Raw genomic sequence first — 14,305 nt, forward strand, 5'->3', positions numbered from 1 at the left:
TCTTTCTCAAGTGACAAATAAAGGTCCTCTTTTCATTTCTAGGAAGCAACTTTGGAGGTGGTGGAAGCTATAATGATTTTGGCAATTACAACAATCAGTCTTCAAATTTTGGACCCATGAAAGGAGGAAATTTTGGAGGCAGAAGCTCTGGCCCCTATGGTGGTGGAGGCCAATACTTTGCCAAACCACGAAACCAAGGTGTTGTATGTATGTACCTATTAGAGGGTGAGGTGTCCATAATGAACTAGATCCCATAAGGAATACACTAGTTTTTTGGAGGGGTGTGAGTTGACAGTGAAAAGTTGTAATTTAAAACAACTGAAATTTGATAGATAATGTGCAATCAAATTGGGAAAATCATGTGTGCCCAAACTCTTAAATCTGAACTTTTATTGCCCGTGATATAAACAGTCTTCGTATTTGTGCTTCTAAAACTTAAAGGGACAAATTACTTTCTTAGGTGGCTATGGCGGTTCCAGCAGCAGCAGTAGCTATGGCAGTGGCAGAAGGTTTTAATTACTGCCAGGTAAGTAAACCTCTCTTTATGTTTCAAGTTAACTTTTATAAATTGTAATGAATCCAGTAACCCTAATGTAGCTGAGCAGTGCAACATAGTTAACATTATAATTGCAGTAAAATTGTGGCTATTAAGTTAATATTCAGATCAGCAAAATTTGTGGGAAAGAAAACTTGCTATTGGATTGTAGCCTTGAGTCTTAATATGTTTAGATTAACAACTTTATTCCATATTGTTCAACAGGAAACAAAGCTTAGCAGGAGAGGAGAGCCAGAGAAGTGACAGGGAAGCTACAGGTTACAACAGATTTGTGAACTCAGCCAAGCACAGTGGTGGCAGGGCCTAGCTGCTACAAAGAAGACATGTTTTAGACAATACTCATGTGTATGGGCAAAAAACTCGAGGACTGTATTTGTGACTAATTGTATAACAGGTTATTTTAGTTTCTGTTCTGTGGAAAGTGTAAAGCATTCCAACAAAGGGTTTTAATGTAGATTTTTTTTTTTTGCACCCATGCTGTTGATTGCTAAATGTAATAGTCTGATCATGACGCTGAATAAATGTGTCTTTTTTTAAATGTGCTGTGTAAAGTTAGTCTACTCTGAAGCCATCTTGGTAAACTACCCCAACAGTGTGAAGTTAGAATTCCTTCAGGGTGATGCCAGGTTCCATTTGAAATTTTATTTGCAACCTGCTTGGGCACAGAATCCATTGTCTCCACAAACATTGGTGTGGTTGAACTGACAGTTAATGTGTTGTGACCTGGAGTTCACCGTTAAAAGGGTCACCCAAGCAAAGTCCTGGAGTTTATTTGGTTATTAATATGATTGTTGGCACATCCTATGCAATATATCTAAATTGAATCATGGTATCAGATAAAATTATAGATGGGATTAAAGCTTGTGTATCATCCATTATCATGTGTAATCAATAAACGATTTAATATTCTCTTGAATGGAATGGCAACTGTATGGATTTGGGACTGGCAGAGCTTTGGACTTTCCCTGCCCACTACCCCTCATAATGTTGAATGCTTCTATCACAATTCAAGTTCAAAACTCTGCCAGAGAATAGAAACCAGCTGCTGGCTAATGCCACCCCATAAGTCCACAGATTAGAAGTGTTTGGGAGACCTTTTTAAGCTGACCAGCACCAGTAAGAATATCTTATTTTTAATGCAAAAACAGGCTTACATTAAAGGAAAACAGCAGTTACACTCTGTTCTGGTTTGGTGGGTCCTTAATAGAGGTCTGTAGATTAACTATATGGATTTCTTATTTGGATAGTAAAATTTTGGGGATGGGGAGGCAATTTTAGTATATTCATGCTAACTGCAGTTTTCCTTTAACTATGGTACATCACACAACCATCCTAAAATGTTAATTGTACAGAAAATGATTTCTGAAGCCTTTTATAGTTACATAATATCCGATCATTGTTATTTGTTACATAGGTTCTCTTGAGCCCTCCCTTTGGTACCCTCAATTTCAGTGCCATTGTACCTGGCAGCATAGAGAATTGTTTATCACTAGGACTGTGTATTCCCTCCCAATATCTTGGATGTGTTGCTTGGAAGTTTTGGGGAGGAGGGTGGAGGGGGGAGTGGGTGGGAGGTGGGAGGGAAAGCATGGGTGATAGTTCCATGAGTTTGATATCGGCTGAGTTTGCAATGGCAGGTGGAACCTTAACTATTGAGGGAGTTTGCAGATACCTCAGGATTCGTGACAATGCCTTTAAAGATCCAGGAGAGATGTTCAGCTACTAGGAACTGCTAGCAAGCATAGCGCGAATGGCTCCGAGCTCAGACACTCTACAGCTGAGAGTAGACACTTGTGGTATGTGGAGTACAGATAAGCCAGGGGCCGGCCATGGCACGCTCCATGAAAGCTAGGAGGGAGTGAAGTTTCAGTGACCATCGCAAGAAAGGAGGCAGACCAGAGTAAGGCACACCTGACTCTTAGGACTAGCAGTCAGAACCAGGAGAAAAGGTTTTATTGCTATGCTGGTAGGTAAGAACAGATTTTACTTCCATCCATATAGTGTTCTCTAAAATCCAGTTTTGTTAACATTCTCCTTAATATATTGAGCCAAAACTAGTCCAGTTAAGCTGAACCTGGTTTTTCTGGAGATGAATTTTCTTAACTTTGACACCCTAGATTTGGTGGCTCCCAAACGAAGGAAGTAAAACACTCTAATTCTGTAACCATATATTTTTTGCCCTTTAATTTTATTTCCTTCCTACCTTTGACCCATTTCCTTAAAATAATGGCTCAAAGTAATGTGTTAGAATCTCCCCCAAAAGCTGGCGGGAGGGAGGGTGGACCATTTTGGGGAGGGGGGTGGGGGGTTGACCCTGAGCTGGGAGTTGGTCTCCCAGAAAGCTAGTTCTAAAGGTTGTTTACTTTTCTAGGGAGGAGTCTGCCACTCCCGGCTAAATCAACTCTCTTTAAAAATATAAAACAAAACAAACTCATCTGTCCAAATTCATGGCTAAAAGGTAAGCTTTTTACAAACCCAACAGTGGCAAGAGTGCTTGGTATTGCCAAAGTAGAGAAACAGAAGCTGTACCTGAATACAAAAAGAACTCTCCTAGTCCAGTAAAAGCCCATAGCCAGCAAAAAGTGATTCAAGTAGCTGGGTTCCCAGTAAATGGAACACTGTAATTATAGAACCCTTCAAATGCTTATGCAAATGATGCAAATGATTCATGACGTTTTTCTTTATTTTGGCAGGAACATCCTTATGAGGACAACCTTTATCTGAGCCACTATGCACTTCATTTTCACTGCCATGTAGTTGTTAGCTGTTCGCAGCTTGAATTAATCATTCAGTTTTATGAATGGACTTTTTTTAATAAAATGCTTTTAATTTCGACTTGGCTCTTTTTTTCCCCACCTTCCTGCTATGGTAATAAACTAGAGTTTTTAGCAGAGTTGAAGTCTTTCCCCCTTTGTTCCTTACTAATTCTTCTTTGGATCCTTCTAAAGGAACAAGTAAGACTTATGTAGGTTTGTTAAAGGTGCGACGATGTTATTAATAGAAACCATTGGACCACAGGTTCAATTGAGTTTAGGGAGGAACAATTGGGTTGAGAGTGAATGGGGGAGGGGACGGAGACAGAACCTGAGGCAGGCTCCAGGCTCTGAGCTGCTGGCACAGAGCCTAATGCAAGGCTTAAACTCAACTGCAATAATCATGAGCAGAGAGGTGGGACGCTGAACCAGCTGGGCCATTCAGGCACCCCTTGAAGAGGTCCTAATCCTGCACGTATTACTGTAAAAGTTTCATCCCATCAGTATCCTGGTTTAGTGAAATCAGAAACTGGCTCTCTCTGGCCAAGTGAGAAGCTGTACAGTTGCCTCTGCAAGTATGTATTGGCCAGCTATCTACAGGTTCTAAACTAATCTGGAACCAGGATAAGATGAATATGGAAGTCCTAGATGTTTTTCAAAAGTAACCCAAAAATTTGAGCAATAATTCAGCCCCCAGAGCAAATGTTTAAAATTTTCTACGTTCAAGAAAAGATCATCCAGTCTGTTTTCAACCTAACAAAAATGGGGTATTGAGCTGTGAATGTCTAGGCAGTCTTAAATTCTACAATATTGATGGTTTTAAGAACCAAATCGGTGCCTAGGTGGCTCAGCCAAACATCCCCATCTTGGCTGAGGTCTTGCTTTTCAAGATGGTGGCATAGAACCTCTCGTCAACCTCCGACAGTTGGAGCGTGCTTAAGATTCTCCCTCCTGCCCCTCTCCCCACTCAGGCTCTTTATCTAAAAAGAATCTAGGGGCACCTGGGTGGCTTAGTCGGTTAAGCGTACGACTTTCGCTTAGGTCATGATCTCGCGGTTCGTGGGTTCGAGCCCCGCGTTGGGCTCTGTGCTGACTGCCAGCTCAGAGCCTGGAGCCTGTTTCAGTCTGTGACTCCCTCTCTCTCTGACCCTCACCTGCTCATGCTGTCTCTCTCTGTCTCATAGAAATAAATAAAACATTAAAAAAAAATAAAAAGAATCTAATCGTGACCTGAAGTTAACAGTTCAGGCCACCAAAGTGCCAAAAGCATTCATTCCTATTGAAAATGAGGTTAATGCTTCTGTTACGTTCTGTGTACTTTGCCCCATGTTTTACAAACACAAGATGGTTAATAAGTCCCATACTTTTTAGGTGAGGAAAATTACCCTCTTGTTCAAGTTCCTACAATCTGAAACAACCCAAGTCACAGTCCACAGCTGCGTTCCACTTTTTGCTTTAGGTAGGCGCGTACCAGGCTGCATGTGTGTGGGTGTCTTACCCGCTACAGTGTATCTTGAGAACACATTTCTCCGGTTAGCTGTTTGCATCTCCAGTGTAGCTCTAGAACTTAGGTGCTCAGTGTATAAATGAAGGTCTAAATTTGCCTCTTGAGTTAACCACTTTTGTGAATTTGGTTAGAAGTGGGGGAAAAAAACACCACTACCGGATGTTTCCTCAGGTGAACTAAAGCAGTTTCTGAACAGCTAATCCCAGGCACTACCCTTTACAACTAGATGCCGTTGTTTTTTTTTTCTTTTTCTTTCATTTTTTAGAAAACAGTTAACAACTTGTCTGAAATGTTTTTAGGTCTCTCAGGAATCAGCTTTAAGTTGCTTTCATTCCCTAACCCTAGGCTAGAGACCATGTTCTGGAGAATCTGTAGGCATAAAGATTCTACACCTCCTTTGATCACTGCCTGCTTTTATGTCTCACAACTGTCTATTAGAACTTGAAAGGAAGTTTTCCCCATTGGAATGGAGCTAGTAAAATTGAATAGAAATGTAAACAATTAAAATACCCTAAAGAGGTAATTTGTGTCATTCAGTGACCAGAAAAATTAGGAACCACCCAACTCCAACTTGGGAGATGAAGGTGTATTGTCAAAAATTTTACTGGATTTTGATGATGGATTCTGAAACTTTTTAGATAAATGTTTATTTTTGAGAGACAGAGGGGGAGACCAGAGAATCCCAAGTAGGCTCCATGCTGTCCATGCAGAGCCTGATGCGGGACTTAAACTCACAAATTGGGAGACCATTTCCTGAGCCAAAATCCAGAGTCAGATTGCTTAATGAACTGAGCCAAGCAGGTGCACTGGATTCTGAAACTTAATCGTGTTCTGCTTCAAGAACAAAATAATAATAAGCCCTAGATCTTTGAGGGTCTAGAAAAGGGAGGCCCCAAAACAACTGGGTAGTGTGTCTAACATAACCAGAGAGAGAGAAAATGCATATCCCACTTCACCATGAAGCAAGTTTTGCCCAGACTTGGGTATGAAGTCCCTTGAAACTGATGTCCAATCAAATTCTCTCGTTCCAACCAAGAGCATCTCAATCTTCTGAAAGAGCTCTGATACATCACAATAAGGAAGTCATACAGAAGACAGGAGGGAGAGAGCGAGAAAAAGTCCTGTGGGCATTTGAAGCTTTTCTGTGCTCCAAAGATTGAGAAAGAAGAGGTCTAAACTTCAGAGACCTTGCACAGTAGGTATAGCCAGTTTTGGCCACAATCTCAGCTCCATAAATAGTGGGCCACCAGGGAGGTTGGGGTTCCTCATATCATCCACCGCTCCTGGCTCTAAAGAAGATGAAGGGGGTAGATCTCCACACTGCTCAAAACCACATTTCCTGTGTACCTCTCTCATACAGAGCTGTAGGGGAAAGGAACAATCCTGGCAAGATTCCCTCCCCACCACCACCAAGCAGTGAACTCGGAGTACTCAGCTCATCACCCTCTCTCAAGAAGGAAGACACAGTGTGGAAGGCTATTAGTGTAGAGCGCTTTATATATCAAAGCTCAAACAAGAGGAGGAAGTTGGAGCCCTGGGAAGCCAAATCACGGGAAAGAGATCCCAGCCCTCCCCTCACATGCTTGTCTCAAGGCAAGCCTCACTGAATACGCTGTGGACCCTCCAAATGCCAGGTTTCCCACTGTCCCCTTCTGGCCTAGAGAACCCAGTTCCTTCGGGGCCTCGGGATTGGGGAGTACCTTTATCAGAAGGGAATAAAGCAAATCTCCATCACAGTCCCACCCCTTGGGCCAGCTCAGTCTGTGGCCTCCATCTTGGTCCCCCGGGGCACTAGGAAGATGGCGCCATCAGCGGCCTGTTGCAGAGCATACTCTTCAGGGGAGTAGCTGTTGCCTGCTTCATCCCGCAGGTGCTGGAAAATGTCACAGTACAGCTCTGTCAGCTGTTGGCGCATGACCTCCAGGGTCCGATCGGCCTCCCCTCTGGCCCGGAGAAGTCGCTCCCGCTCGCTCCCCAGCCGCTCCAGTTCCCGCTCCAATTGCACGATGGTCTCCAGCTTCCTCTTGCGACAGTTCTGGGCGGCCACCTTGTTTTTACCCCGCCGTCGGATGTCCCTGACCAATGCCAGCTGGCTCTCCGTCAGTGGGTACCGTGCCAACAGCTCATTAAAGTCATCTACCGGCAAGTTGACGATCTTGTCCGTTGGGAAGGGGATCTTCATGGCCAGGGCCCTACGCTCATCCCGACTCCCCGCCTCCCCCCGTGCAGTGGACTTGGCCCGCACAGGGCCTGAGGAGGGTTCTAAGGCTAAGGGGGTCTCCACAGGTGGCAAGGCATAGTTGGGATGGGCTAAGGAGTTGGGCATAAGTGAGTAGGGGTATTCCACTGGGTACATCTCTACATACTCGCTACGCCGCCGGCCAGCTTCCGTCCCCTCCAGCTCAAGAGATTCAGCATCACTATAGTTAAGGGATAATCCTGAGTCAGATTCTGGGTCTTCTTGAGGTTTGGGGGGCCCCGCTGGCAGCCCAATGTCCAGGAGAGCCAAAGGATCTGAGAGGGGCTCACTGAGCAGGCTGGAGAGAGTCAGAGGCTTGGAGACTGGTATAGCCATGTTGCCATAGGAGTACGAGGGGTCTGGGGCATGAGATGTGGGTGCTGGGAGCTCATAGGGTGGCGGAGCAAGAGGGAAGCCGGCATCTGGGTGGATCGAGCAGGGGCAGTAAGTTGGGGGCGGTGGAGGCCCAGGGTATGGGGCCAGGGCAGGGGGCTCAAACGGTGTCTCACTTGGAGCATTTAGACCCTGCAAGAAAAGCCATAGAGAATTTTTGGAGACAGGCTGAGGAAGAGAAACCAGCTGTCTCTCAGGACCAAGCTGGGTCCTTCTGAAAGACACAGTGAGATAATAACAAGGGAACAGAAAGGTGCTAAAAATCATTCAAAGCTTCTCGTAAGGGTGAGGTGAGGCTATCTCAAGCAGAAAGCAGCTTAAACTCGAGTGGAAGTCACCGGGGTCTGACTTCAGAAAAGACTATGTAATGTTGCAATGGTATAGAATCTCCTCTTCAGGAGAAGTTCTTACTGGGTTGAAATGGCTGTTCTTCCTTTATTTCCTTCAGGAGCACAAGAAGTTGTTATCTATGATGACCCCCTCAGAACCCTTTCCTACTCTGGTTATCTGGGGTCAAAGGGTCAAGTTCAGGCCCTGGTCATGCCCTGGGTGCCCAGCAGAGGGAGCTGCTGCATGGGACGAGGGCTTAGGGCAGATCCTGAGGACCCAGGCACAGTGGCAGGGGAGAGTGGGGGGGGGCAGGCAGAGCCGGGTCTGGGGGCTAAGAGGCACCTTGGAGAGCTGGCACTAACTCTACCCTCTCCTCTTCAGTCCCTCTGTCCCTGCCCAGGTGCAGAGAGGAGGAGAGAACATGCTGGAAACAGGGCCCCCAACCCACATGGAGGAGCCACCGTGCTCCAGCCCAGCTGGAGACAAAGACATCATTGTTAGGCCAACAGACACCCCTTTGTCCAACTAGCAGGAGGCGAGGACCCCGTCATAGTCTGCCCCCCCCCTTCCCGAGGCCCCTGAACTACTGCTCTGCTACCTGAGGGAAAGGGGCCCAGCATCTGAGGGCAAGGGAGGAAATGAAGGAAGAAGATGGGCAGGATTGGAGGAGAGCGAGTTTAGAAGGGAAGAAGATGAGAAAGGGAAGGCGGGGCAGGGGGTGGGATAGAAAGATGCGAGCAGAGTGGCTGCTGAGAGAGCTTACACCCCAATCAGATCCTTCCTTCCACCACCCCTATCCCCTGCTCCTCCACACCCCTTTCCCCTTAATATTCTGGTTTTCCATCCAGATCTCCCTCCTACTCCAACCCTTCCTTTTCTAGTGTCTGAAACGTTCCCTGTTGGCTCCAGCCCCCTGTCTCAGTCCCAAGCAGCCTCCCTGCTTCTCTGCTCTTCCCTCCCCACCCCACCCCCTAAGGCCCCCAGCCCTGCTCACCTGCAGCTCAGTGATGGACATGATCTCTTGCCAAGTCAGTTCCATCTCTCCCAGTTCCAGAGTGGGCAACTGTGTCCCCCTGTTCCTGCTCTGCTGGGGAGGACACGGGGGCATCCTACTGGGCCAGGGCCTGATCCAGGGTTCCCAAAACCCAAAAGGCCCCAGCAACCTGTGGCAAAGGAGAAACAGGTTTTGAAGGGGAAAAAAAAAAAAGAGAGAGAAACAAGCTAAGACCTCTCCTGCTAGGGCCCAGCAATTTTGTCCTGCCTCCATGGAGAGTTCCCTGCAGCCTCGCCTGAGGGAAGGCGAGGCCTCATCCCACCCCACCTCCCCCACCCCCCAATTATGTCGCCCTCATCAACTAACTCCTGAAGCTACAAAGGCTTCTCTGCGGTGTGATCTCCACCTCACCTGCTGTGGCTGTAGTCAGTTCCTCTGGGAGCCCAGGAGGTCTTTACCTTCTTTTTCAGACAAGATGCCTTCTCTTTCTCCTACTGTTTACTCCCCCACACTGTATATCACTGGGCAGGGCAGAAGTCACACTTTCTGGTTTGGTTTGCTTTGTCCCTTTTTCTGGAGCAACGTCAGGAATCACTCCTGCTTCCCTCCTCCGTCCTCAGTTTTCCTCCTCTGTCTCATCTTCCTGAGATGAGAGTGAGTGCTTGGGGATCCCCAAGGAGTGTGTTGCGAGAAGAACCAGGCAGACGGCCCCTCCCCTTCTCTGAGATATGGCCCAGGCCTGGTGGCTGATAGCAACCCTGCCTTCTCCTCCTATCCTGGCTCTGGGCTCCCCTGCTTGGGCCAGATAAGAGGTTTATCAGCTGGAGGCAGCAGAGGAGGAATGGTCTCTGGAGACACTGGACCTCTGTGTCCTATGTCCCTGCAGGATCATCTCAGCCATACCCCGACCCACACAGCCAAGCTTCCGGGGCTCCGAAAGTAATATAACAATCATAGCAGAGACTTGCTAAGAACTGTCAAGAACTGCGCTGACGTTTCACGAGCATTAGTTTACAACATTGATTTTCACAAAGACCCCATAAGGTCCTTTCAGAAATTGAGACCCAGTGCTCGCTTTGGCAGCACATATACAGAAATTGAGACCCAACCTGGTAAATAACAGACTCAGGCCTGGAACATACGAGCTAACTCTGCTAGCCTGTACTGGCATCTCAGACGCCTTCCCACCCCACTCCAATCCTCTATTGGTGGTCTACGACCTCTATTAAATAGTCAGTCAATTCTGTGGAATCTGGCTCTTTTCTTCTCTTCTGGGGAATATCCTTTAGAGCCTTACATACACACTCCCCTTCACCTCCCCCCCCCCTTTGATGTGGGCTCTAGCTGCCGGTCAGCCACAAAGCACCAGTGTGATGTTGGGCAAGCCCGTCGCACTTCTCTGAGCTTCTGTTTCCTCATTTATAAAGCCAGGGAGTTGGATAAATTGAACGCAGAGGTCCCTTAACATTTTCAACAAACCCTCACCCTTACCTTCATCTTCCCTCTTTATCTGCCCCTCTCCTCATCTTACCTCCCTATTCCCCACCCCCACCTCCCTGCATCTGTTCTCTCTGCCTTTGGCAAGAGATCCCAAGTAGATTTTGCAGGGGCCTCCCAATATCTGAGGGCCAGAAGCAGCACCCTCCCCCTGCCATATAAGTAAAGGCAGGCAGGCTGGGGGTGGGAGAAACTTATTAAAGGACAGAGGATTGGACTGGATGACTTTAAATTACATGACCTTAGAGCCCCACAAAGATGGCCTATCACAGCTATCTAATATGGAATCCACTCTTTGACTTACCCCAAATTAGTAAGAACTATAAATTATCCTTCTGAAGGAGGGGCTACCTTAGCCCTTGCCCCTACCTCTTTGTTATATTGCCATCCCCGGAGCTGGGAGCTGGTGTAGGCACAGGACCTTGGCCAGTGGGCAAAGTGGGTGGGGTGTTTATGTCTGTCCAGGATGCCATTTCAACACCGGAACCCCACCCTCCCCCACCCAGGTTCTGGAGGAAATTGCCCAAAGGCAAAGTGAATGGAGAAGGGGTTTAGGGGGCAGGGGCGATGATTCTTGCCTCATAGTCCTTCACATCCCCCTCTGCCCCCTCACCCTCACCCCACTTTCTCCCTTCTTGTATCTTCCTGGATCTGACTCTTAGGTGCAGTTCAAAGATCCTGCCCTAGGAGGCAGGAGACCAGGTTCTGTGGCCTTCTAAATGTGTGACTTTGGGCAAATCACTTCCCCATTCAGTTTCTTCCATTAAACGGAGACTGGAGAAGGACTGGAGAAGCTCTTTGCTGTGAGAGGCAGTATCTGGCATCTAGCTCAGACAGCCACAAACTTGACCGTGCACTGCACTGCATTCATCCATCGTACTTGTAAAAACATGGGCTCCTTCCTGCAAGCCATCCCGGACCTACTGAATTGAATTCATAGGTGCAGGTACCCAGCAATCAGCATTTTAACAAGTGCCCTAGTGTTTCTGATGCCAGCAGCCCACCCCACTTGAGAAATGCTAAACTAGTCCAGCCATATGTATTTACAGGAAAGAACACAAAGCCAGAAAAGAGCCTGGCAAATAGTCTCCAGACTTCTCCTAGCTTTCAAACCCATGACCCAGGCAAGGCTGGGTCCTAGGCTACTCTGGTCTCGGAGACTAGATATCAGCCCCTTCTCATGAAGACCAGGAGCTCAATCTGTCCTGCACCTGTGGGATAAGAAAATGAGAATCCAGAAGGGTCCCTCGGGGGGGCAAGAGCTCAGGGAAGAGGGAGTAGATGAGAATCTCTGGATCAGCTCCAACCACCTGCCTGGTGCCGTGGCAAGTTCATACCAGGCCAAAGGGGAGTAGTATGTTTTTCCCTAAAGACTCAGTGATTGGTGGTGGTCTATATACCAGACATAGGCCCCTCTGGGTCTTAGGAGCCTACCTTTCTAAGGTTGGGACTGGAGGACAGGGACTGGCAGCTAGCGATATAGATCAGGGAGGAGGGTGTAGTCAGAATTGGATCAAACAGAACATCACAGAGGACACAGAAACTGGACAGATCCTGGGAAAGTAGAGTGGGCCCCTCAGTGTCCCTTTTGCTTTACAGTAAACAGTTCCCACCTTCCAGTTTAACATGCACTTAGAGGTCACACGGCCATCTTCCTCCCCACCACCATGTATCAGGTAGGACGGAAGCCCCTCTTCAGGGACTATAATCCATCCTTACTCTGATCCTGATGGTCCTACCCAGAAAGACCTTATCTTTCTCTCTGAGTCTCTGAGTACTCACAGAATGATATGGAGCTTTCTGCTTAAGGATTCAAGATGAGGACCATTCGGGAAGGGATGCCTTGATGGGGAGAAAGAGACAGAGAGGGTGCTTGCCTCTGGGATCCTGTGCTGAAGCTTATGAGACCACCCCACCTCTCCAGGTGTCAACAGAAGCAATGAAAGAATGGGGACAGATCAGAGAGACCTGGGGTGTGGAGTGGCAAGCAAGCAAGCTATTTAGAGAGATTAGGAAGATTCCCCCAAAGAGGGAGAGGCACATAGAGGTGAAACAAAGAAACAGACTGGAAGAAAAGGGGAGAGAGATTTGCTCAGTGACATCTAGTCTCCTGAGGGCATACATGACTCAAACAGGTGTACTGGAATGAGGGAGGAAGTGACAAGTTTCTGTTATCCTCACTCAGTCCCTAGAAACCAAACCTCAGTCATTTGGGGGCCGATGACTAGAGAATCCCAGCCCCAGCAGATCTGATACCTCTCCTCTTCTGCTCCACAGCTACCCAGCCTCCTACTTCCCAAGCCGCTAAGATTTCCCGTCTGAAGGGCCTGCCCTGGGGGCCGATGCCTTCCTCTCCCTGCTGCTTCCAGCTGATCTCTAACTGCCCAGGGCCATCGAGAAGAGAGGGGGCAAAAGAAGGCAAGACCTCAACAGCCCTAAGCCCACCACTCCATCCTGCAGCTGTGCCTCAGGGCAATCCAGGCATCCAGTGTCCAACTCGTCAGTTTCCCCCAAATCTTCCGAGCTGGCCAGACAGGGCAGTGCACGGAATGGAGTAAGGGGAAGGATGATGCCATATACCTGAGTCTATGGGCTCCCCCAGGGCAGCCTCCAGCTGAAGAGTTACACAGGGTCACCCCCCAGCCCCTCGAAGGTACCTCAGAGGACTGTCTGGTCCCCATCTACAGCCTCTCACCCCAAGCCTCTCAGAGTGCTCCAGAAGCCATCTAGGTCTTCTCCCAGATGAAGTCCCAAAGATGTCAAGTTCCTAAATGAAGGGCAGCCTGGGAAGGCCTAAGACCTCCTAGGGAGGGTGGAAAGTTGGTTCTTTCCTCCCTCTGCCGCCTCCACCTCCCCAGCCTGCCCCTTGGATCCCACTGAAATCCCCCTCCCGACCCGCCCATCAGGCACCTGTGCAGGGTCCAAGCAGGGTGAGGAGAGAGATGTGGCTCCGCGTGCTGTCTCTGGGGAGGCTGGGCCTGGGCTGACACCTCCTGGGTGAGGATCTCGGCTACCTCTGAAAACGGGGGAGGGCTGCGCCCCGCCCCCGGGCCATTACTGAGCTCTGAGTACGGAGACTCCCGGTGGAGCACGGAGAGTGCCTGACGGCGCACCAGCCTCCACTGTGAAGCCCTCGGCCTGAGTCCGCCGTCCTTCCTCTAACCCTCCCCTTTCCCCATGGCCCTCCTCTCCTCCTGCCCCTTCTGGCCAAGAGAGGAAACTTGAGCCCGGTGTGGTTTCTGCCCACACCCCGCCCCCACCTTGTTCCCGGCCAGCGGGGGCACACATGGCTCCCAGCGTCTCCCAGCCCTCCTTTGGAGCCCAGGAGTCCGGCTAGGCCTGCGTTTCTCCCATGCATGTGCTGAATTCCAACCCGGTAGCCCACTCCAGAATGACCTCTAAGCGTTATACAAGTCGTAACCTCCTTCCTTCTGTCCCCTTGACGCTCTCAGAGGCAGGGAAACTGAGTCATAACCAGGTGGATGGCAGCTAAAGATAAGGACCACATGTCTAGTGTCTCAATTGTTTAGGCAGGTGGGCATTTAGGGCGTTGCTTTAATTTGAGGAAAGCCTGGGTTCTGGGAAAGAGGGAGGGGAGCTATTTTGGGGAGGAGGGGCAGTTGCTGCTTTGATGTGTCCTTTCACCTGTAGCCCTGTCCCCTCCCCCAGCAGCCTCAGATGTCCTAGGACAAAGGCCTCTTTCTTGGCCAGGTTTGTTGTCAGTGTGTGAGGGGAGATGGGTGTGCGTGGGGGCTCCCAGCAGGGACATTATTCACCTCTCTTAAAGGGGGCCCTGGGTACCAGGCGGGGCACTGAGCACATGGCAGCCACATACTCTGGACAGGCCAGGACACCTGTGTAGGATATCAGGTTCATCCCCGGCACCCACAGCAGCTCTTTCTCAGGCCAGTAAGTACTCTGAGAAGTCACTCCACCATCCCTTGGCCTCCAACACAAGACCCAGGCCAAACAGATCTCTCTCCAGAGACTAGAAGAGCCTTGCTTCCTCCTAGCTTCCTTTTTGCTGATTCTTAGC

General features: G+C 48.8%; 1 protein-coding gene and 1 long non-coding RNA gene across 6 annotated transcripts; one reads left to right on the forward strand and one right to left on the reverse strand.

The window, feature by feature from the left end:
* Positions 1 to 244: 244 nt before the first annotated feature.
* Positions 245 to 3,391, forward strand: LOC120220040. 2 transcript variants are annotated; one of them, XR_005525444.1, is made up of 3 exons: positions 245 to 526; positions 2,928 to 3,014; positions 3,250 to 3,391. It is a non-coding gene; the product is annotated as an uncharacterized LOC120220040 (long non-coding RNA). The 2 variants fall into 2 exon arrangements; XR_005525443.1 differs by lacking the exon at positions 245 to 526 and having other exon boundaries at positions 1,024 to 3,014.
* Positions 3,392 to 5,580: 2,189 nt separating this feature from the next.
* Positions 5,581 to 13,440, reverse strand: NFE2 (nuclear factor, erythroid 2). Of its 4 annotated transcripts, XM_039217015.1 has the most exons (5): positions 13,180 to 13,440; positions 12,965 to 13,072; positions 9,184 to 9,415; positions 8,773 to 8,941; positions 5,581 to 7,580 (listed from the first exon to the last, which is right to left on the reverse strand). In XM_039217015.1, the coding sequence occupies exons 4-5, from the start codon at positions 8,884 to 8,886 to the stop codon at positions 6,573 to 6,575; spliced, it is 1,122 nt and encodes a 373-aa protein (XP_039072946.1). In that variant the 5' UTR covers positions 8,887 to 8,941; positions 9,184 to 9,415; positions 12,965 to 13,072; positions 13,180 to 13,440; the 3' UTR covers positions 5,581 to 6,572. The 4 variants fall into 4 exon arrangements, with proteins under 4 accessions (XP_039072946.1, XP_039072945.1, XP_039072949.1 ...); XM_039217014.1 differs by lacking the exon at positions 9,184 to 9,415 and having other exon boundaries at positions 10,639 to 13,072; XM_039217018.1 differs by lacking the exons at positions 9,184 to 9,415; positions 12,965 to 13,072.
* Between the last annotated feature and the right edge of the window lie 865 nt (positions 13,441 to 14,305).

Source organism: Hyaena hyaena, unplaced genomic scaffold (assembly GCF_003009895.1).
Source record: "Hyaena hyaena isolate Hyena2069 unplaced genomic scaffold, ASM300989v1 scaffold_663, whole genome shotgun sequence".
Lineage (NCBI taxonomy): Eukaryota > Metazoa > Chordata > Mammalia > Carnivora > Hyaenidae > Hyaena > Hyaena hyaena.